Here is a 24,314-nt window from a genome sequence, read left to right on the forward strand (position 1 = left end):
TGATATATACTGAGGTGTCATTAAAGATAAAGGGAGGTGGTCAAATGTCGTCTTTTAGAGGCAGAGCGTGAAGGAGCACATTAATAATAACTCTCTGCTCTCATCCAAATATGGCCTCTTCAAAAGCAACCAAGATGACCAACAGCCAAAACCCTCTAACTTCATAAACCAATGGGCGACTTTCATGTGGAGAAGCCCATCTTTTATATACAGTCACACAAAAAAACTCAATAGGAGTTTGTTTTTTCACAGGACTTTTCTACAGTACCGTAATAATAATAAAGTATAATTAAAATTCTCCTTTAAGTGGAATCAAATTAAGTAAGTGAATGCTGTATCAAAGGACGGAGTATCTAACAGACCTTTGTTTCAGCCCGCATTTCAACTTCATGTAGAAAAGTGAGGCGTGTGTTTGAGTGTACCTTTGCAAGCGTAAAGAAACATGACACAGGTTTTCTTCTTCAAATATATAATCTTAGTTCAGTCATACAGATATATACATTGTATAATAAATAATATTTATAAAAACATAACATTTACGATTATAAAATAAAAAGGGAATTATTCAACTTTAAAACATTTGTACAAAACTTTGGATATAGCGGGGAAAGATGAGGGGCCTTTGGGGGTCTCGGTAGGGTGGGGGACTGAACACAGAAAGGTAGGCCCAGGTAGGGAGGGCTGTGTAGAAGATGACGTGAACACTAAGCTATGTCCCAAAGAGAGGACAGCCTACACACTACTGGGTAACTTGTGTGTTTGTTCTTGAATATAATTAATAGGAAGCAGGTGGGACTGTCAGAACATGTTGTGTGAAACCTCTCTTGCTTTGCTCCACCATTGTGAAGAGCCAGCTCGCTGTCCGTCGGTCCATCCATCCTCTTCTGTAGTAGCTTGTCATGCACACGCACATACGCATCCCTTATAAATCATCCGTTCTACGTTTCATGTTCTCAGAATCAGACGTTTTTTTAAACTTCGTGAATTGGCAGTCTTTACAATCCACCCGCAAATCATAGCAATTTTTGTTAGTGGTCTTTAAACCGGTTTCTTTTGTTGCAATTTACAATGTGCTGACACTGAAGTCTATGAAAAGCATTCTTTTGATTAAATGGCAGTAATTTGTTTTTCCCAATATTCTAAAAATCAAAACATGACGGCAGGAGTGTTTCGGGGTGTACTGACAAGAATACGAGTTCATAAATCAACCGTAAAAACCTCAACTGTCCAGCTGACTGAAAACACAGATGGAAGGATGTGACAGCCAATCAGATCTTTCTCAGCCCATGTTGTCTCCACGTGTCGTCACATATCCCCTTGTTTTCTTTCCCTTTTGTTCCCAGAAGTAAAAGATTTTTGTTGAGACAAATGGTTTTCTGCACCGAAAGTGATATAAAATAAAACAAAACAAAACACCAGAGTTAATATTGGACACAAGCTGGACTCAAGTTTGATGCACAAATTCATAACGACACAGCCATAATAGGTGACCTTCACACATATAATCAGAACTTTTCTGTGGTTAGTTTTTACCCCCAGACTCCGTAAGTTTGAATGGTGAAGTTGCATGACATTTGTAGAAACCATGAGCGATTTACAGGGTGAATGTGGTAACAGCGCCGTCATTCATAAGAACTGCTAGCTTGCAACCAAGAAGAATTTGCTCACATAAACAATGCTCAAATGTTTACCACCTGGAGTTATGAATAGTGCACATAAATACATATGCACGGGTTGTTAGTTAGCAGAACGAGCATGCCTCCTCCTGCATACCTCAAACCCCAGCTCAGTGGTAATATTTCAGAAATGTGGGTTTATTAAAAAATCAGACTGAAGCACATGTCTTCTAGTTGACTGTCACAGTAGTCAGTCTGCAGGGAAGGAAGGGATCAGCTCAGTAGTTTAGAAAGGACAGGACTGCGGCACTTCCAGTGCCTCAGTTCAGTTCAGTTCAGTAGTTACAAAGTGATGGTTTCCTGGGGCTGCTGACGTGTTCAGTATTACTTAAGAGTAAGTGATTGGGTAGAGAGGTTGGTTAAGTTAAAAAACAGCAACAACAACAACAACAAAAAGGTAAACCAACCAGACTGGCTGGAGAAGTGAGGTGTTAGTTAGAAGATGCTTTTTACTCAAAAGCAAGGAGAGTCACTGTTTTTGTTTTTTTGTTTTTTTTTACTGCATTAATCTCACATGTAAAAGTGTTACTGTACATGCCGAAAACGCTGTGTTGGCATGAAGGGTGGGAAATAAATAAAGACAAAGGGGAAGGGAGGGGTAGTCATGGCCCAATGCTGCAGGGTGAGGACGAACGAGGGGAGAGTGGGACAACTCTAGCTTCTTCCCGTGAGAGTGGACCAAGTTATCCATCAGGTCAACACGGGACACATTCTGCTCAGATATTATGTAGTTATGGGGGTAGTGGTTTGGAAGATAGATTCTTGTGCATGGTTTGTACAAAAAATGGTACAGAAGTATCCATTACTGATGTGCCATTACCCATTAGGGCTTGAATGTGTGTGGATGAATATGTTTTTGACTGCGCTTGTGTGTATGTGTGTGGTGGGGGAATCAAGGAAGTCATGCAGGAGGTGGGGAGAAGGTCCAGCAGTCAGCTTGTCTGTCTCATTTACACGTGTGTACGTCGTAGACGCGCACACACTCCTGACAGCTGACGTAGCAGCACCAGTGGAAGATGCAGTGACACTTCTCTTTGCGTTTTTCAGTCCGGGTGTTGTGGCCGCGTCCGCAGCACAGCAGGTCGCAGCCCTCAATGCCGTGCGACGACACGTTGCAGACACGATCGCGCGTCCCAAAGGAGCCCGTCTCTGGGTTGGGCTCGCAGAAATTGGGCGAGCCCTCGTAGTACACCAGGTCGCGCTCAGTGGGGTGCTTGAAGAAGGCGTACTTGACTCGCAGGGTCTCCACCCAGCCACGAGACTCGCGGTGCTTCTCCACCACCATCTCTGAGGCGCTGTCGTACTTGTCCTTCAGGTAGTCGCCCAGCATGCGGAAGTCCGGCTGCGCCCACCAGCACGTCTTCACCTCGCAGCTTCCAGAAAGGCCGTGACATTTGCAGCGCAGGTGCATGTGATCCAGGATAGTCTGAGAACAAGAAAAAAACCCAGAATAAAAGTCTGTGCGTGGGAAAATGTTTTCTCCCTTTTTCAAATGTTGCAAAAAAATGCTAGATGTGGCAAATATTATACAAATTAAAACGCATATATTTAAATTTATATTTAATTCGTTGTTTAAAAATGTGTCCGACAGTTCAAGAAACACATTTAAATGTCCTGGCGATTATTTCCCAGGCTTGAAAGGGTTAATATTAGTTTAGGTAGGCCACAGTGTCAACAGATCACCTAATTGCAACACGAGGCTGTACTCACACTTGCCCACCTATTGTGCATCTGCAAGCCACTTTGTAACCCTCCTCTACCTCAGTGCTTCCTTTTCATACCGTTTCTCTGATAATCTGTGTAATATCTGCTGTCAGTGTCTCTTCTGTCCTTTTAATAGGTCTTCTCACTACTTTCTTTGTCTTGGCTGCACATGGAGGCGCTGGGAGTCCCAGAAATGAACCATAAGTCCAAATATGAATTGCTGCAGATGGAAATGACAACCTTCCTTTGACTATAGTGACTGAAATAAAGTGAAAACCACATATTTGGCATCTCAGCATGCATCCAAGATTTTTAAGCTTTTCTAATAACACTTTTCCTCACTAAAGCATCATCTCTTGAGCGTCATGACTCTTGCCCAGAAAAGAAAATCTGCCTCATCCAGCTGGATTCAGAACAGATTTCACTGACAATCCTGAGTCACTGCATGAAAGGATAGTGCGCTTCTTAAACACACAGATCACTTTTTGTCTGTATATGTTCGGTATGCTCCAAAAAATTAAAATAAATTCTCACCTAGCCAATAAATCTTTAAGTACGCTTCTTTTGACAGAACGTTGGAGCTGTGAGGTTGGTGAGATTTTAACTACAGCTGTTGTCCTCTGGGTAGAAACAAGTTATGATTTTTTTTCTCTTTGTGCAACGCATTGCTCTGAAGTGTAAAATGTGCTGGTATTAGTTTGATAACTGTTTTGGAAGCTGCCACAACGGAACAAGATCTGGTAAAGCTTTATGCTCAGAGATTTAGAGTGAATTCGGTAATGCAGACTAACAAAACCACTAAAGCCTTGCAAAGCAGGCCAAGAAAAACAATATGCCAGTGGCTGCACTTTATTGAAGTGTCATGCAGCTGTGGAGTATGGAGGCTCTGCGCCGCTGCTAATTCTCTCTGAAGTTATTGGCTCACATTGTGAGTATGCTCCCGTAGGGCGTGTTTTTATGTTTTCGGTTTTTCATTGTGTTGTGCTTTAGCTCAACAGCTATATTTAGCTGCAGAAATCCCCCAGCTGGGGCGGAAGGCAGGTGGCTGTGGCACCTCTGGGTGAGTAGAGGGGAGAAAAGTGGACCAGTGACATCACACCGTGAGCTTGTCATGCCAACATCAAATCCAAGGCCCTCGGGGCTAAATAATGAAGCGTGAGAGGGCCAGGTGGAGAGGACGGGTGACTCCTCTGACATTACCTCTGTTCAGTGAGCTCCTGTGGTCGCTCTGACTGCTGCTGTGCGCATCAAAGGGCTGTCTTGTTGCCGTGTGGTCCCCCTGTTTTGCCTCTCAGCGAGCAGCCTGATTTCTCCCAGCAGTGACAGCAGCCAGTGATGTTTTAAGACTGGGCTGATTTGCTTCTTTTTTTTCCCCCTCAGCTCACTTGGGTTATTTGACTGTCGGGGAATTTCTCATTGGGATGCAAGGCATGAAAGGCAAGGTGTGGGGGCATGGCGGGGAGATGAATGTTGCTTAGATCAGTAATTAACCAGTCATTCAAAGTCAAGTGCTCGTTTTCAGATGGAAACTTGGGATTGTGAGGACAAGTCAAGTACCTAATTCATGCCTGTCACATGAGCAATCAGTAATCCAAAATAGTAATATTTTCACTCAGCTTTTTGTCCATTGTTTTTACATCATCGTGGTTTAAACATTGACCAATAATTGTAACTAACTAACATGGCTTATCAGAGTGCTTCATCTGACAAGTACATTTAGTCTAAAAACACATAAAACATGTAAGCTAATACTAAAACTGAGCTAAATATTCAGATAATAAATAATCATTATTTTTGAGATATTTTGTCATTTTTTCTCGAGTCTGAGGTTTCTTCCTGTATAAAGGGAGTTTTTCCTTCCCACTGTTACCAAGTGTTTGCTCATAGAGGTGCTGTCTGAATATTTGGTTTTTCTCGATGTTATCATAGGGTCTTTACCGTACAATATAAAGCACCTCGAGGCAAATATTGTGATTTTATACGATACAAATAAACTTAATTGAACTGAAAGATTAAAAAAGAAACATTGACTTTGATTACCTGTTCTATCTTTGTTTTTTATGCTCTCTAACTCTTATTTCCAAGTGATCTTTGGGTTCTAGTTGTGCAACGACTCTGAACTTTTCCCGCAGTGTCAGTGTTGAACCTTACTTTGTTGTTGTGACTGGGTGAAAGCCAGGTTCTAAAAACTGGGGCAAACTCTTCTGAGATGAGTGGGAGCTCTTACAGTAGCAGGTTAATATCTGTGGTTTTAAAGGTTTTCATATGGATATTATATTGTAGTACCCACATATTTTTGGCTGGTTAATGTTATTTTCCACGTGAAAAGTAGAAAAATAACAGTGCAGCTCTGCAGGTTCCTAATAGTAAATGTGTTTACCGTGCGTCCCGCCTCGTTGTTGTGCCGATTCATTGCTGAGCGAGCGTCTGGACGGTTCTCTCTGGCGTCCGCAAACTCCCTGGACACCAGCACCCCAAACTCTGCATCCTCGCTGCAGCCACCCCACTTCCAGCCCTCCCCTGGAGGGCCCTTGTGGTGGGAGTCGCACCCACACATGGTCGACGTGCCCTCGGCACATGAGCGTGTCACTGCAAATGCAACGCCCGCTGAAGCTATAGCATGAACGAATGCTGACTCTCTGGTTGCTGAAAGAGACGGACGAAGACAGACAGAAAGACAGAGAAAAGGAGAAGGAAAGGAAGTGTGTCAATCTTGTGGTAAACGTAGACAAGGTGATCTTTACTACTGCCAACATCCAGACAGATGTATTGAAAGGGATACCTTCAGGCGCTAACCTTTTAACACAACATTTCATCTTTGAGAAGGCAGATTAATGGACAGGTATTTGCCACTGTAATAAAACAAGAAGCCTATAGAAGAACACCTTAACATCTCCTATATACAATATAATATAAACAATGTTTAACTATGTTTACACAGTTCTGATCATCATCAGTGACGTGGAAGAACCACCAAGGAACCTAACAGCAGATTCCCTGCAGTGACATCAGCCTATTGTAGTCTAACGCTCAGTGGGATCTAAGTGACCCCCTGTCATCCCTGAGGTGTGCTGCTTTGCATCTGGATAGTGTTTCAGGAATGTTGTTACCCCCCACCCACCCACCCATTCCTGTTTACAGCCTAAGGCCTTCTGGTGAAACCTAGCAGTGTGTCAGGCTGTTTCTTCTTCACTCTGACGGATGGAGTTACGCTGTCTTTGAAGACAACAGCTTATTATGTAACCAGACACCATTGTTTCACAATCACAGCACACTTACTGTGGCTAACCCATTACACTCCACCAGATATATAAAAACACACACTATGGGTGTCCTGTGACATCGATTCCAAAAAAAGGTGAGGGGCTTTGTTAAATGAAAACACAAACAGGTCCAATGATTTCAGAGCGCTTAACCTATATTTAAATAAAAAGACATTTTTTAAAGTTTGATACCAGCAGTGTTGGGCAAGTTACTTTGAAAAAGTAATTAATTGTAGTTACTAGTTACTGCTTCAAAAAGGTAACTGAGTTACAAGAGTCTAAAAGTAATTAATTATTTGATTTTCTCTCTACATTTCACCTTTAAAAATAATATCCTTTGCCTTGTTTGGTATCATTGTTTTCAGCACAACCTCACGTGTCTGAATTTACAGTTATGTTTTCACAATTGATCTAAAATCAGACAAAAAACATAAAATCTGAGTAGAAAAAGTTACATTTTTTACTGTAACAACCACAAACATATTTAATGAATCATATTTCATAACTTTAAATGCAAATATAAATTGTCAATTTTAAAATATTCACAAGTTTTGCAAACAACAAAGTTATTTGCAGCCATTTACCTCTTACCCCTTTTTAAAATAACCATTTCAAACTATTTACAGAACAATCAGCTGTTCTGCTCAATAAGATGCCACAAAAATTATTTGTGCCACCAAAAAAATAATTTCTGTCCACTATAAAGGAGAACATCACAGCCTGATACCTGCAGGTCTGACAGCAGCAGGTGTATCACTCCTGTTTCTACCTGGAGACAACAGTCGCCTCATTGTTCTGACACACAACACAAAACTATCCACAACACTACACGCTAACTACACAAGACAACACATTAACTACACACTCCAAACACGCTAAACGTCACAAATCTCTCACATCTCAAAACTCGCTCTCTCTCTTTTTCTGCTGTCTTTCTTTCACTCTCTCTCTCTCTCTCTCTCTCTCTCTCTCTCGCCATCACTCCTAAAACTTCCCCCTCTTCCTAAACAACCAAATGTCATGTTGTCATATCATTTTTTGATTGGTCAACATGGTACATTTTTCCACCAACACGAACGGGCTGTTTTTTGTTCTTGCTAGCGCTGTCCTTAGACAGTAATCCTGGCGAAACTATTCAGGAAAAAACGCAGCTTATATATTGTTTATATGTAGCGCCCAGATTACTTACAGCTACTTCTGTGCAACTGATATAAGATGCGGTAAGACAGTTCTGCTCAGTTGCCATTTCATATGACACCAAATGATTTCTCCCTGCACCAAGACTCTCTTACTGTGGAGCTATGATGCTGCAATATCCCCAGAAAGTGCTAAAAAGGGTGTTCCCCAAGTGTTAGCTGAACAGAAGCACCTGTATTCAGCATTAATGGTGCCCTTACAGATCTCCAAGCTACCTATTCTATGTGCACCGACGCCTCACTGCATCATTATGGATGCTAACTTTTGAACTGTGTACTAATAATGTTGGATGTTCTTCACTTTACCCTGGAGGCCATGATTTTCCCATAATTTTCAAAAGGAATAAAACATTTCTGATGGCCCGAACACGGGGACAGTTTTCCAGTTTGCATAAATCTTAAATGAACTCAGGCACAAACAAGTTGGCAACATCAGGAACATTTCCAATGTTGCCTCTGGGTTATTAGAATCGTTATAGTATTTTATAGTCCTTGTCCCACCTTTTTTTTAAGCATGTTTCTAGTTTTGGATCCAAAATAAAGAGATTTCTCTCTTAAAAAATCAGAACCATATTGCTTTAACGCCATTAATCAATAGAATTAGAAATCATTGTGCAACATTTTTATTTACATTTTACCTAGCATCCCAGCTTTTTCCCCTCTATGATAGTTATACAGAACAGACCTTCAGGCTTTCAACAGCTGGAATATCTGATCTACGGAATTGCACAACTTGAGTTTTGAAATTTGTATGAACACGACTGGAGAATTAAGCTCCTATTTTGCTGACCACACTGGCAACTAGAGCTAGAAATTCTTTGATGGATCCACTGCCAAAAACTCAATGAGACCACTTAACAAGCCACAGACAAAGTTTACAAATGTTTGTCTGGAAGCTAGCCATATTTTCCCCACCCACAATTTGACTGCAGTCAGTGTCCCAAAACCAAAACCCTTTTTTTATGTTGGCTGCTTTTGAGAAAATCTTGAGAAATACAGACAGTGAAATAACGTTAATCAAAACTATGTTTGTTTATTATTTTTGATATCTTTTGTAAAACTGAAACAATAAGAAACTGTTTGTCTACACATTTCATGTTTATTGTTTATCCCTAATGAAAAGAGGTTTTCATCTAAATGTCCAATGAACGACACTGGATGACATACTGTCCTCATGTTGGGCATCCCTACTTGCCCTGGCAAGCCTAAGTGGGCCCTCCAAAACAGGGGCCTGTGAGCCCCGGGCCCCTGGAGCTCTGGCTGTTAGCCAAGGCTAGCGCTGCTCCTGCTACCTGCTGGGCCCATCAATCCGCCTTTGTTTCCCTTGTGTCACACCGTATTATCCACACAAAGGGTCCAGCGACTCACGCCCCCACAGCCCAGCTCTGCCCGGAGCTGGCATTCCCTAAACTCCCCAAGTCCCCCTCCTCTCCCACCAGCCACCCCTCCGCCAACACCCTGATCCGAAATCCCATACACCACCACCCACTGCAGCACCTCAACCCCCCACTTCCTCCAGGCATCCACCAACAGCACCACGGCAGCCAACCCACAGCTTAAGGTGGCCAGGGTACTGGTTGGTAGCTCTTGCTTCCCTAGCATGAGCTTCTCCATTAATCACTCCCAAAGTGGCACACTCTTCATCCTTACATCCTTACCTCCTTCCCTCCATCCTATCCTTCCCTATCCCACTGTGCACACTCGGGCTAGGTTGGGAGAGATCCCCTTTCAGCCTGTTTTCATGACAGAGTCAAAAGGGCGTGTGAATGGGGTGTCCGTGGGAGCTGGACTGTGTGAGGCGCGCACTGGCCTTCATGCACAGTAGGGGTTGAGCGGAGCCCCCCGGCCCTTTTCTATTGCCTGTAATCTCATTTGGCCTCCCCTCTCCCTTTTATTTGACTGAGGAGCTTGGACTGCTCACACTGCCCATTTCTGCCCAGATTCCTTCGCCTCTGACACACAGGCTAATTCATTTCCAATCAGCAACCTCACACGCAACACACAAACGTCTGCCTTTATAATTAGGGACTGGAAGGCCTTAAGCAGGACACCTGTGTGCCTTGTTTCCCACTGTCAGGTCTGGTGGGACTGCCTAATTGACGCAGATAAGTGTAGGGATAGTTTACACTTAGCATTCTGCGTGTACAGCACCTGATGGATGCCTCCAGTACATCAGCTGTCAGGTTTTGTTGAGAGATTTACCGCACTGACCTTCTTTCATGTACGAGTGTGTAAACAAGGTTGGGAAAAACCAAAAAAAAAAAGCCCATGAGTTTGAAGATAAATGCAATATAGAAGATAAAGATGACTAATGTGTCAGTGCTTGTACCTGCACTCATTTCTCAGTGCAGCCAGGAAAGGTGGATATTATTGTAATTGCCCTAGTTAGTCGTTTGTCAGCAAAAGCCCAGGCAGCTCAGGCAGTGCTGAGCCTTAGGGTGGAAAGTGTTAAACACCAGTTTTGTAACAGCTTGCAGTAGCCTTACCTTCAAAGACTGCATTTTAAAGTTGGGTGTTGTTTGGAAGAGATTATTTAGATCCCTCTAGATCATTTATTTTACTCAGTAAGCCTGTATGTCAGTACAAAAATCAGCATGAAAGATATAGCAACCTAAAAAAAAGTCCTACCTTTATCTAGAACAGGGCCGAAAATGGCCAGGTTGTCCTTGATGGTGGTGCAGTTCCATCGGCGACCCCTAAACTGGTGCTGGCACTCTTGGATCCCCAGCTTGACACCTTCAGCGACACTGGGCATAATCTCAATGTAGTTGCGACAGAAACGCAGCTGTTTCGGTACGAGGCCGGGGATAGAGCCACACAGGATTGGTTGGGAGCCCAAAGATGAGTACTGCTGCCCCAGTGCCAGGGACCTGTGTCACAGAGAGAGGGAAAGCATCGTTAAGTGAGATCAGCACCTCTGTGTTAAACACACAAGTGCAAAAAACACTTATTTATTATTTTTTCCTGAGGATTTGCATCAAACCTCAAGACATATTCAGCAAAAGTGCCTAAATAATTGTACCCATTGAATAAATTTGGTACTGCTATCTGACTTTTAGGAACTTTGACATTTTTATTGTAGGTTTTATAAGCAAAAAATAAATAAAACTAAGCCGTACATTTCTCACATTAGTTTGGTATTCTTTCAAAAGCCCTTCCCTGTGTTTCCCTCACATTTTCTGTGCCCTCTGTGAACTCAGTTCCACAATAGCAAGAGTGGTAACCTGCCAGGGAGGCCTCACTGAAAGGCAACCTGCTCTGTGAGTGGAGACTGCTTCTGTATTCATTAATCTCCCATTACACTATAAATGTAGCCCTGAGAGAGTACAATGATTCATACCTGAGTGTTTTATTGATTTATATTGTTTATACTAAGAGCTCCTCTTTATTTTGCTTCCTTTTTTCTCACCAGAGAGAGGAGGCTAATAAGCCCACTTCAGGGCAGGGATACAAGCTATTAGTACTGACTTCTCAAAGTGTTTCCACTTGTTAGCTTGCACAGATCTGCTGATCTAACTGATAACACACACAAGAACCTGTCTGTTTAGTTTGGGGAAAAGCCCCCTCGTGTGATTTCGAATATATGAAAACACCTGCCCTTGCAGTACCGTCATTAATTTGCGGTTGTCCTCTGGAGGTGATGTGTTAAGAACACTGATGGTGATGCACGAAGATGGCACGTCTGAGGCGATGCGCCTCACCAGAGGACTCGTGCAGATGTGTCTAAGCAGGGATTAATCACTGCCAAACAGTCGAGCTCAGCATGTGTTGCCAGAAACCATTATAGTTTCACTCAGGTAATTAATTTTAATTGCTTTCTATTTCTCTTGAAATAAAAGACAGAGAGAAGACGTGTGTGTCATGCCCATGTTTTAACACGCTTTTCATGTTGACAAGCTCAAACAAAATTTTCTTCCAGAAGCTCTCTTAGATGCCAGATTTATATTTCTTGTTTATTTATTTCTGTGCATAGCCTTTATCACCCCATGAAAAATATGTGTTTGAATACAAGCTTGCCCAGCTGCTAATTGTTTTGCAATGTATGCATGTGATTTGAGTGTGTACAGGGTAAGAGGTGTAAAGATGTGCTGGCAGTTCACAGGAGTCTGCAGACTCTGCAGCACTTAGCTGAGTCTGACTGGACAACGTGGCGCTGGAGGCCCTTAGAGGATCACGCGGGAACAATTGATGCCGATCAGATCAGAGCGCCACTCGGGATGACCTCAGGACACCCGCAGGGCGCAACCCAATCATAACAGGCACTGACTCTGACAGATGAGTGCAGTGCAGTGCCCCACCCGAACACACAAGTGAAGCCATTGAAGTTGGGAAGAAAAAAAAATCGGCTCTTAGATACTCATGTGCACTTCTACATGAAGCTCCCACCAAACCCCCTGCACCCACATCTTCCTTCTTTATACTGTTTTTCATCTAAGCATTGGTAGCCTTAGATTAATATTTTGCCAGGTATTAAGAGTTACTAGCGGAGGTAGCATTCTGGCACATGAAACTGTTTTGCTTTTACAGACGACCTAATGTAATTTGATCATCCCATAATCAGCTGAGCCAATTGTGTTGCTGCTGTGAGGTTTGTGACTGACACAGATACACAATAAACAATTCTTATGTTTCATGTGGAAGCTCATAACAAAACTTGATCTGATACTCAAAAATTATCGAATGCTGCTACGCACAAGGAAAAATACGCTTGCTGTCTATTAATAACTCAAAGTTAACATGCCATTTTCTCCGATTTCATGTTCCCATGTGGAGCTAGTAATTTGATAGTGCTCATCAATCTCCATTCATGTTCTTGTCTTGAGTTTACCCAAGCGAATGTAGCCACATTATCTCATCTGCCAGTCCCAATCCCACCAACATCAGAGTTCAAGTGTTGCTGACTTCACTCCGTCTGGTGACTGAGTGACTAAGGACCTTAATTACACTGTCTGCTAGATGGGTTGCTGCCCATTAATCTCTCAGTCATGGGATAGACCAGAGAGGATGATGAGCCACTAGATGAATGCTGGTGTCACATGCTCCCCAACAACATCAATGAGCTACCTCAAAGACAAATCTCTCTTGCTCAAGTCAGATATTTATGAATCAGACCACTGTGCCATTCAAAAGGATGAATCTGTTTGCTGTGGTGGGCAGGATTTCTGATGGAATCAATTAGCTAACCACATGGGACTTTGTGGTGGACATAGCGTGTTTAAACAACAGGCTGTGGATCTGCCAGGCTATTTGTCTTTGTTTGCAAAGCATGTGCCTCGCTTGATCCTTATGGATAGATAAGATGAAAGGGATAAGTTATTGGCTAGGTGTTAATGAGAGTTACAAGACTCATTGTGCAAACAGACACACACGAAGATGCATGCACAGAGACCGCATGTGTGCACTGCTGATCCTGCCCGCTTTGCCTCACTTCTCGGAAGCTACGCGCAACGTGTCTCAACCGAGTGAGGGAGCAGCAGACGCAGAGACCTCCAGAGAGGCAGAATGCCGGGGGAATCTGCTGCAGGGGATGAGACGAGCAGAAGAGCAGCAGCAAACGGCAGGGCTTGGCAGGTGCATGCCCGGGCACATCCGTGTGGGGCCTCTTCTGGCCTGGGGGTTTACAGCTTGGTTGGGGGTTTTCTCAGTATCTAAACCGGACTGATGTGAAAGTATGATGGGCCACTGGAAACCACAGAAATGAAGCAAAGGAAACAAAGGGATTCCACCACACACCTTGCTGAGAAATTGGAATTCACGCAATCAAGACTATAACACTGTCAACAAAAACTTTTGGCTCAGCCACTCCCAGTGCAATAAAATCACTACTGCAGTCTCTGCTGCTTGGGGAGGAAATTTAGGTGCAAGGCATGTCTTTATTGCACATTTTAGTTCTTGTTTTGTTTCTGAGCAAGCTCAACCTGAATAGAAGAGTCGACTCATGTGCTGTGTCGTGGGAGGTCTGCGTTACAGGGTTCAGTGTGTGACAGCTGCCTATATCCAGGGACACGAAACGTACCAGGTGACCTTCTGAACTTGTTGAAAACAACATGACATTTGACCTCATTGCCGTTAGCACGATGTGTCCACAGAAGTTCATGACCAGGGCCGATAAGCACAAATCTAAGCAGCTCGGGAGTGTTGCTCTCCAGCCTGTTTGCCTCGTTAAGCAAATAGAGGGTCATTATAGGTGAGTGCCCACAGGGATATGAAGGTGTAATCAAATGTGACTTCAAAATGGCTTGTCAGACTTTACCAGTGTTGAAATACACAAATTTACAGATTAGTGTGGACAAACCTGCCGCGGGCACCTTACGCTGTTTGAAGACTCATTACATTGGTGTGATAATTCTAGACAGTCAAAGACAGCATGACTTTACAAGAGCATGCACCAACAGAGGTCATACAGAAGAGCTGAAATTCAAATTTCATAACTATTGAAGTTTATCTGTCAAATTTGGCACAGATCGCTACACTGTCACTTTGTGTAATCAACAAAATATTATTCTTTGTGTTCATTATGTTAACGTTAGGGTTACTAATGTATCACTCAGCAATAATAGTGTCACTCATATTAATCTGTATGTTTGTTTATTGTGTTTTAAATCTTTTCTGTAAATTTGTCAGGAAGAGCTAATCCCAGATTTTGTGTTTCTCAGTAATTAAGCAAAATTGTTTCATTTTAATATGTAAGGAAAATGTTATTTAGGTTATATTCTAAGTTTTATTTTTATTATTTATTTATTTACATATGGTGTAAAAAGATGTGCTTTGTCTTGACTAGAAGCATACTTTTTTTGTACTTATATTTATTAATTATAACTATTTGACACAATCTGAACAGAGGAAATTAGCCAAGCTGTTTCATCTAGCTTGTATGTTTTTAGCTTTAAGCTAACAGATAGCTCTGTGTATAGTCATCCCACTTTTAAAGTAAAAGCATTACAGTATCGTAAACTACACCTTTAATTGTTCTGCTTTTGGCTTATAGCCACAGTGAAGCGTTATTTTAACAACAAGTTGGGTTTTCTTAGCGATCTCTACCACGTGTTGGCCTATTGTTGGTGTGCTAAAAGCTTCTCCGGGGGCAACAGTTAACTACACGCTCAGTCACATTTTGCTGTTTTGCTAAAGCTGAAAAACTAAAACTTAACTGATTAGTACTAGAAGGACAATGACCCAAGCATGTTGTAATTTTACATTGTTGATCAATGTTTAAAGCTGATTGATGATTACAAGCTAGTGTATTTTATGTTTATTATATGTTTTGCTTGTAAAATGTGGAAAGTAACAATTGCAGCTATAGTTTGTAAGTCTAGTTAGTTAGTATGCTAACCATGGCTGTGCTTGTATATATGCTGGTAATGATTTTATTGGTTTCTAATTCCAACACAATCTTTATTTACAGTACATGGCAACAGATGAAATGCTAAATTTGCATTAAACATATTTGTAAATGTCGTATAAGATGTCAGAGAGCAGGTAGCACTAATGGTGCATTTGTCTTCTTTAATTATAGAGACCTGCAAGTATTTTTGAGTTTTTATGTTTGACTCTGTAAATTATTCCAACTAATCAAATTGTTCTCCTCTTGGGCAGTAAACTAGGAAAGTGCAATATGCAAATCTTTAGTATACCTACAACAGTGGTATACTAAAGATGCTACAGATGAAAGATTTGTCATTTACAAACAGATCTGACGCTTTCTTCAAACTTTATTAGAATCTATAGAAATCCAATATATGTGCTCTTAGTGAGAATTGATAATGGGTACCCAGGCCAGTAATAACCACTGGTTTATGGGACTATTTGTTGTCTTAAAATATATATTTTCCCCTTGCTTTATCGGTGTCCATTAATATGTAAGGCACAATTAACACCTGACGATGATCTGAATGCACCTAGAGGCTGTTTACTAACCCCCAATTACCAGACGTCAAACCAATACAATGTGTTAGGTGTAGTCCAAATAGAATAAACATCCTAAGCCATCAGTTAGAAAATAACCAAAAATAAAGGTCCAGTTTAAAATCCATATGTAAAGTTAGCATGTCTAACAAAACTACACACAATCATTGGATAGTGGAGTGGTGTGGGAACATTCCTCCTGTCTTCATGAGATCTCTGTAGTAGGCAGATCCGAATTTAACACTCGAACCCTTAATCTTAAAACAATATTAGGACACTATTGCTGGTATATCTTTTATATAATTTGCTTCTTTTGTGTTCACGGTTCCAGTAAAGTTCTGTTTGGCTTATGCCTAGATAGCATAAAAGATGGATGTTTCTACTGTAAGTCAATTGCATTCCTTTTAATGGCCAGCAGGAGGCGACTCCTTTGGTTGTCAAAGACTACATAAGTCTATGGGAAAGCTGCCCTCGGTGCCCTTTCTCCGTGACCTCAGTAAAGATTTTCCTGTTCACTTTATGGGCTCCATCGCTAACTTGAGGGTATATCAAAGACAACATGAAGTTTATTTTGCAAATCATTGTCATTGTTGGAGACAGAAAGGAACGATTATGCTCACTGGGTAACATATTGTAAATTATTAGCCAGTGAGCGTGTGACACTTCTATATCACGCTCAGATCCACCCCTACTTTTCACATTTGGTCTCAAAACACCAACATGTTGAGGGCAAAAACGCTCAGCTCGAGATAACATTTCCCTAACCACGTTGCTTTTATGGTGGGTATGAGTTACGGTTGAGGATTAGGCCAGAAAAAAGCGTGCAGTATGTAGCAGAAGACACCCACTCTCTACCAGTGGATGTCCCACATTATTAGCTGTGCTTTTTGCACGTCGATGCAAGCTGATTTCACATGGACTTCATATTAGGGAGCTGGAAAGTTAGACATTTGTTCTGATATGCACCTCGCTGACATGCTAGTACAGTTCAGGGCTGCAGTGGCTTTTCTCCATCAAATGTTTCTTTAACATCTGAGTTCATAACACTGGCTTTGAGTTGCAACATATGGCTTTCTGGTCCTCTTTCTCAGCTTTTGGGCTACATCTATATCCACCTGTTATTGTTATCAGTGCACCCTAATATTTCACTCTAAAACCAGCCCTGATGTGTTCCAATTGTTCTTAGCCGTGTCTGAATAAGTTAACTTATTTCGCATAGAGGAACTTTATAGATATTATAGTTGTTTTGTTAGCGTATGCTGGGTCTGTGCCTGAAGCATTGAGTCCCATGTGTGTTGTGTCACTTCTTCTGTGAGAGCGACGCTCCTCTGCAGTAACAAACTGCAAGACTGTTGTTTGCATTAAACTCTAATCTGCCTCCGATATACCGCTATATGTTGATGCTGCAACTCAGCTTGGGAGATTTGCCTGGAGGATGTCACATTGCTAAACGAGGCTGTAGCAAAAGCAGACGGCACCGTGCGCCAAAAACACTGCCATCGGTATCTCATCTATGAATCCCCCCGACAGAATCCACAGAGAGATAAAGACACTCGAAAGAGAGTAAGTGGGCCAAGGAAAGTTGCCGGCTTTGCCCGAGGATGGGACTTTTCCTGGTGGAGGCTGGAATGCAAAGCTGCTATCTATGTTTTGTTGTCTTCTCTTTTTCTTCGGCACACTTTTGATTTGTAGTCCAACAGCTCCTGGCTGATCAGATAAAAAATGACAGGACCCCTGAAAAATGTTCGAACCTGTTCTGCCTTTCTACCTCCTTCTGCCTCCCCTCCTCTCCGAGTTCTCTCTGCAGACTGATGCGGAGCATGCGGAGTTAGGACAAGGAGCCCCTGCAGTCACAAGTATGGAGACGTGCAGAGGGAAACTGAACATGGTGTAAACTTGTGAACCTCCCTGTCAGGAAGAGAATGAGAGCAGCAGTAGCTCTGCACTGAAGTGCTCTGGGGAGTATAAGGCACTGATAAATGAATGTCAGAGCGGGAACTTGGCATCTTTCTCTGCTGGTAGGTGGACACAACAGAGTCTGAGCTGTTGTCTTGAGAGGACAGAGCTTATTTGAGTCCTGAGGGAGTGTTTGAATGAACTGCAACTCAAACAGCGCATTGTCCCCAGCTTCTCTTCATGAAAGGCAGCTTGTTGGCACTCCTGATCGAATTGTCAGCGGCAATGCATCTCATGCAAATCATAACTCACACTGAACTGTTGCAAATCTCTTACTGTATTTCAGGAATTTCATTGTGGTTATTTCAGACACCACAAATTGTCTTTAAAAGTAATTTTAAAAAATTAATGGCTTTAATTAAATAAAACGGGGTTAAGAAAGCCCGCCGGTTTACACACACTTCACTCAGAGCTGCTGCTGCAGTCTGAGACACTGCTCATTTCTTTGGACCTGCTGTTGCAAGACCATGCAATCTTTATGCAACTTTTCTCTCCTCTACACTTGTGTCAGTCTGGCAACTCATTGGCTGGTCTGGTGGCTTAGCTTCTCTGGCAGTGTTTAATTTTTCAGGGCTGTTGTTGTGGTCAGAAAATCATAATAGCAAATAAAAAAATATAATAAAAAATACTAATAATAAACTGAATTATTGTCAGAAAATATCAGATGTTTTTTTGCTGTGTATCTGCATGCAACCAGAAAATGTTCAAATGTGACTGATTAGTAAAATTCTGGCAACAAAAGGAAAACAGAAAGCTTTTGGTTCTGAAAATCTTTCAATGAAACATTCCTGCGTGATTTACTTGGTCTTTTGTTGTTGTTGTTTGGAGAAATTTTTAAATTTTGTGGTTGCTAAGTAAAAAGATCTTCTATTTGAAATGAGACCCCTTCTATTTTTGAATGATAGCCTCCTCCTTTTCTCGCTGCATCTGCCAGGCGTTCGGCTGACCTGGTCAGTGACCTGAGGGCTTTAACTGAACACAGGCTGCACAGGTGTGATCGGCACATCTTTGTCACTGACCCTGTCTGTCAAAGAAATTGCTTGCCACTAATAATTGACCTCTGTAACAAGCCACAGAGGTGAGATCAGCCAGGTAATGAAGACTTTAAATAATGTGTGTATGTGCGCCTCCACACGTGTCCTCTAATGATCTCTTCGCCCCTGGCCGTTGCTGTTTTCCCTTTGAGTAACTGTGCTGCCCTGTGGTTTAAAGCAGCTGATAGCCATGCACCAGGGGGACTTTGTCATTTCCTACAAGAGCACATCCCATGTCCTTTGGTGGTGGGAGAAGATTAGGACTCGCCGTCGCTGCTTTGAAATACCACACTCCTTTGAACCTCTTACCTAGCTCGGTTTTGCCTTGATAGTGTCATCCCACAGTCTTGTTGCGCTGGGTGAAGTAAAGTAATGGATCAGAAAAGGGCAGCAAATCTTTTAGTGAGTGACTGAATCAAGTTTCATCAAGTCAAATTTTTCAGTCAGTTTCAAAACCTCATCTTTGAAACACGGTTGCAAACATACAATTTTTTTCGTCTGCTAGAAGAAAAAAAAATTGCTGGCTGCAAGAAAAAACAGAAACGTTAATGCTCATGTGACACCTTCTGCTTATGAGGGACGGCCAATCAGAAGGAAATAGGCTTAAATGGCTTGTTTTTAAAAGACAGTGTGTGAACCATGAAGCTCCACTGAGGCCCAGCGTACGCCCAAGAATAACTCTGTGTAGCTGGAAGTGAGCATAATGGGTCCCTTCAATGCATATTTAGTCATATTACAGATGCTTTAGGATAAAGGGAATCTTAACATTTGTTACATAATCATACTTTTTTTTTTATTTTTTTTTTTAGAAATGTATTATTGTTTTGTACCCAGTATCCCTGTGGACGTCAATTTCTGCTGAGACATTTCTCTTAAGCTTTAGCCCTAAATTGCCTTTGACCCTGGCCCTATGGCAGCCTTCAGCCGTTCATAATGGAACCCGAAAGTTTCTTATGAATTACATTCTTATGGATTTTCCTGCTCTTTTCTTCACCTTCAACAGCAGAATAATACCTAAACATCCTTGATCTTTTCAAACAAGACTTGCAGACGGGAGGATTTTCTCGTAGTAAGGATCATTTAAGTGGCCCCCTTTGCCAGCGGTAGGGGTTTTGGAGTTGCGGGGGGGTGTCACAGCCAGATAATGACATTCCTGAGACCAGGAGATGGACTCTAGAGCCCCATTTAAGCTGCTCAGGTTGAACCGGGAAGGAGATCTTGAGAGGTATGCCACAGATATTATTGAGGCCCCAGTGGTTTTCGAAACTTCCACAAGTAATGCAGATTGAACCAGGAAGTTGTATGTATCCATAGCAAGCTCCAAATGTTAATTAAAGGGCATTAAATGTATAATCTGGCACTTGTAGGAAATGGAATTTGCTAGTTTTTTGTGTCAATGTTGCAGATTTATTTGTACTGCTTTATTGTGTCAATAATTCTTCACCTGAATGGAAGTTAAACTAATAATGGTCACCCGCAGTTGCACTTACTGCTCATTAAAGGTGATTTTCAAAAACATTTAACAGACTCTTGCGTCATTCCTTCATCTCTTTCTCTGTCATTCCCCTCTTTCTTTCTCCTTGCCATTGTTCTCTATTTGATTTCACCTCTCACAACAGCAGCTATGTAAATTTAAAGTAATCTTTTAATGACAAAGAGCACGGACAAAACTGACAAGAGGTGTACAACTTCTCTGCTTTCTCATGTGGATTTAGCAGCGGTGATGATAACAGAGGATCAGGAAAACAGCAGTTATTGGATTTAAACATCTTGTGGCCGAGTTAAAACCGATAATCACTGCCGGTGCTCGATGGCTGGAGTCAGTTCAGCTGAGGTAATTCATCGCTGAGAGTGGCTGTCATCATTCACTTACAGCTATCACTGTTTATGCAAGGAAAACAAACACACTGCTGGCTGCTGTTCTGAAAATAGATGAGATCCTACGCCACACTAACTTACGATTAGGAGTATTAACAAAGCTGGCGTTTAATAAGAGAAACATATTATGTCATCATTCTTAGGTTAAAAGGTGAAAACAAACCGCGGCAGTAAGTCTAATAATAAGATCTTTATTTCATTTTTCCTTCACCACACAGAGAGCATGGTGTTGTCAGATAACTGGATAGAAACACTGTGGAACCTGTGGATTATGTGAGGTCACATCTAAGCTTCGAGCTTTTATGACTTCTCTCAAAACCTGATGTACAAACTCGCTGTTTTTCCAACATTCTTGCATTTCAAGAAGGCAGTTTACTGCTCTGTCTCTCCAAACCCTCCTCATTAGTTTGCTATGGCTTTTCTCTCCACCACACCTCATCCTCGTCCACGCATATCTGCATATCACTCGAGTTATTTATGCTCTGTTTTGTTTTCAACACCCCATCTTGTAAAAAAGCACGGCTGCCAGGCATAAAGCAGTCAAAAACTCCTCTTCCACTCAAACCCGTCCCACCTTGGCTTGAGAATTTATGGCCAAGTCATCGCCCCTGAGACAGAAGCGAGGAAGTGGCTGCCTGGGCCCTTGCTGAAACTCGGCACCCTCTTGTTTTTGATGCACCAGCTCATTTTGTCACCCTTTGGACATACTCTATACCGTGGGGATGGTGCCACTGACGGTGCCCGTTCCTCAGCACCTGCCCGGTCACCTGAAGCTACCTGTTTCATCTCAACTTCCCCTCCAGTAACATCTACCCTAGCCTACACTTCAGAATTTGTTACCCAAATCAAAGGTAGCGCGCACTGTTAAGGTTCAAACATTACACCAGTGTCATGTAAGCTCCTTGAACAGAACAGCTGCAGGTAATTCACACAGAGAGAATCCCGAGCTCTTTGTCACTGTTGTCTTAGGGTTCTTGCTGAATCCAGGAGTGGGTGTAAAGTCCTCTTTGCCATTAACACTTCAGCCCTGTGGCCTGTGTGCTTGGCAGCTGCCTGCTCTGTAAATGAAACCAGAAGATGCTCGCGGTTTGGACAGCACCACGGTGGGACCACATGCTAGTTGGGCTACTAAAGTGCAGTAGCTCTGACAAGTATTGTGTCGGGTGCCAAAAGAGCTTTGTCATACGCCTACACAAATATCTCCAAAATAGAAGCTTTATGTTACAAAAGAAGACCAGGAGCTATGAGGTCAGCTGCATGTCGCTGAATCTGTAATGAGATAAACCTCTAAATTTCAGTTGCTGGTGCCAAAAGCGATCTGGGATAATTTAACAAAGAGTAAAACCCTGCGGCACCTAAACATATTGTCTCCTCACAAATCCGTAGTGGAGGGGGTGAATTGTATTGCAATTGAAGCAAAATGTCCAAAATGTACCGATTTAAGCGCAGCCTGTGCCCCGTGGTAAACCGCAAATTTGTAATATTTTTTTTTTTAATTGTACGGGACTTTGTCAGTCCCAAAAATCTTTTAGATCCACTTCACGGCAGGTTTTTTTGGGGGGGGGGCAGCGGCCTGAATGTAGAACAGTGACGCACAATAACAAACAAAACCAAAATGACGATGATCTTATAAGCCATTATTGTTGTACTTCCTAAGGCACTCCTAAAATTACATGGTTGTATTTCAGAAAAGAAATTAATTATGGTTTATAAATAGGGGGGGCTGTTTTTTGAGGCTTTGTTGAGTTTTCATGCGCAGCATCAGTCCTGTCATTGTCCCTGAGTGAAAGACGCAATTTATGTATTTATGAATGACTTTAACTGTTATGTGCAAATACTCCGAAGTCCATCTTTTGCTGTTGACATCAGCATGGTGACCACTCGCTGAAGTATTTTATCCCCCTTAAATTAAAAGAAGACACCCACGTTTGAATGATTTAAACTAAAAATTCACCCTTTTTTGCATCATAACATACTCCAACGTGATAAATAGACCTGAATGTGCAGGGGAAAAGAACGGCAAGCCTTTTCCGTTACACTAGTATTTGAGGTTAAGATTCTTTGGACTGGGCTGGAGAACATTTTTCCACGCAGTCTACTGAAAGTGCACATTCTGCCCTCTCAGAAATGATCATTTGACCAAAAAAAGTCTCCCTCTCTTTATGCAGCTATAGGGTCTGATGCTGAAACTGTGGATTCGTACTCACCACCAGATGGGATAGCCTCCAAGCACCCGTGAGCTGGACAACCACACACACATCAAATATCCAATCAGATACAAATCCATGAGGTAAGCCTTGTAGTGTGTGAGAGGGTAAGTAGATCAATACATAGAACTTCCAGTAGGCAATGAAGAAGAGTTTCCAGGAAGAGAAGCTTTAGGGCAGCTTGATTGTTGAATGAGGGGAAAATTAAAATGATATTGAAGCAAAAAAAAAAAAATCTTCCTCCTCTTTTCCCCCCTTCTTTGAGTCGGGCCAGGAAAGTGTGTCTGTCTCCTAGTAGTTAAGAGAATAAGTGTCTCTTACACACATGCACACACGCTCCTACCCGTCCTCTCCTTCCCTCCCTCTCTCTGAGGTTCTTCCCTAAGGTAGATATATTTTTCTCTCTCTCTCTCTCTACTTTTTTCTCCCTCAGGATGCCTCATCCACAGGCCCAATATTAAGAGGGGGGGTGGTGGGGGCAGCAGGGGAAGAATGAGGTTTGGAGATGTCAGCTGGCAAGCCAATCACAGAAGATGGCCTTAGGTTACGAAAAAAAAAAATTATTATTCGTTCCCATCTGTCAATCACACGCCACCCCCTGGTAATGTGAAAAAGAAAGGAAAGAGTGAAAAGAGAGAGGGAGGGAGGGAAATGAGAGAAGGAGGGATAGGGAGGGACAGATGAAAAAGGTAGAGTTGAGTTGTTGCTCAACTTGCTTAATCCCGGGATCATCGGGAAAAAAATGATCCCCCAAAGTGGTTTTGGAGGTAGGCGATGTAGCCCAGCTCCTGCCCAGGAGGAGCCTCACACACGCTGACATACATGTTGACGCGTTGATTTTTTCGGGGGGGTTGCGCTCTGACTAATTGATCCGGATACATGTGCATACAGTGCGCACACACACATGTCAACACACGCACGGGCACATATACAGTGAATTTTCTAAATTGTTGCCCGCCCTCCCCAACAGGGGAGGACATAAAAGGGAACACAATAAAGCCATAAACTGTGGCGGTAGCTGGGCCAGGCATGCAGGGGTTATATGCTTCAGCGGCCCAAAGGCGACACATTTTACATCAATACCATTGTCATTCTGATGGGCTGTGGGGCAAGCAGCCGTGGGACGGGGAGGAGGAGGAGGGAGTGGAGAGAGGGAGATAGGGAGTGAAGGAGGAGGGTGGGATGCTTGTGATGGACTTAGCCTGAAGTAACCACGCATTTGATTCACATACAAGGAAACTGATCAGCACCAATGCAAACAAGATAACCCAGCAGAGATCAAACAAACCCAGTTGTAGTGATGATAATCTAGTTAAAAGTTTCGTCTGAAGGCATTGTCAGGTGGCTATCACGGGAGGAATTACCATCAAAGATGCGAGCACTTTAGAAGCGACTTATCCCTGTAAATATCTTACTTAACATCATGTTTTTTTTAAGAATCCCTTTTTCTTTGAAATCAGGATTATTTTACTTCTAACTAAAGTGCAGGAAACAT

At 42.4% G+C, this 24,314-nt stretch overlaps 1 protein-coding gene across 1 annotated transcript; it reads right to left on the reverse strand.

Annotated features, from left to right (window-relative positions):
- Positions 1–324: 324 nt before the first annotated feature.
- On the reverse strand, positions 325–23,539 carry wnt3 (wingless-type MMTV integration site family, member 3). Its single transcript, XM_005913666.3, has 4 exons — positions 22,820–23,539; positions 10,468–10,709; positions 5,761–6,026; positions 325–3,102 (listed from the first exon to the last, which is right to left on the reverse strand). The coding sequence occupies exons 1-4, from the start codon at positions 22,897–22,899 to the stop codon at positions 2,623–2,625; spliced, it is 1,068 nt and encodes a 355-aa protein (XP_005913728.1). The 5' UTR covers positions 22,900–23,539; the 3' UTR covers positions 325–2,622.
- Between the last annotated feature and the right edge of the window lie 775 nt (positions 23,540–24,314).

This window comes from Haplochromis burtoni, unplaced genomic scaffold (genome assembly GCF_018398535.1).
Source record: "Haplochromis burtoni strain Fernald_Lab_line unplaced genomic scaffold, NCSU_Asbu1 Contig_6, whole genome shotgun sequence".
In the NCBI taxonomy this organism is placed as follows: Eukaryota; Metazoa; Chordata; class Actinopteri; order Cichliformes; family Cichlidae; genus Haplochromis; species Haplochromis burtoni.

What these genes read in the sequence shown, in the direction of transcription:
- wnt3 (XM_005913666.3), bottom strand. Translation starts at nt 22,899, where the DNA reads ATGGATTTGTATCTGATTGGATATTTGATGTGTGTGTGGTTGTCCAGC. An exon ending in GGAGGCTATCCCATCTGGTG is followed by an intron (nt 10,710 to 22,819) that starts GTGAGTACGAAT and finishes TCTGTGACACAG; the next exon opens with GTCCCTGGCACTGGGGCAGC. An exon ending in CGGCCCTGTTCTAGATAAAG is followed by an intron (nt 6,027 to 10,467) that starts GTAGGACTTTTT and finishes CGTCTCTTTCAG; the next exon opens with CAACCAGAGAGTCAGCATTC.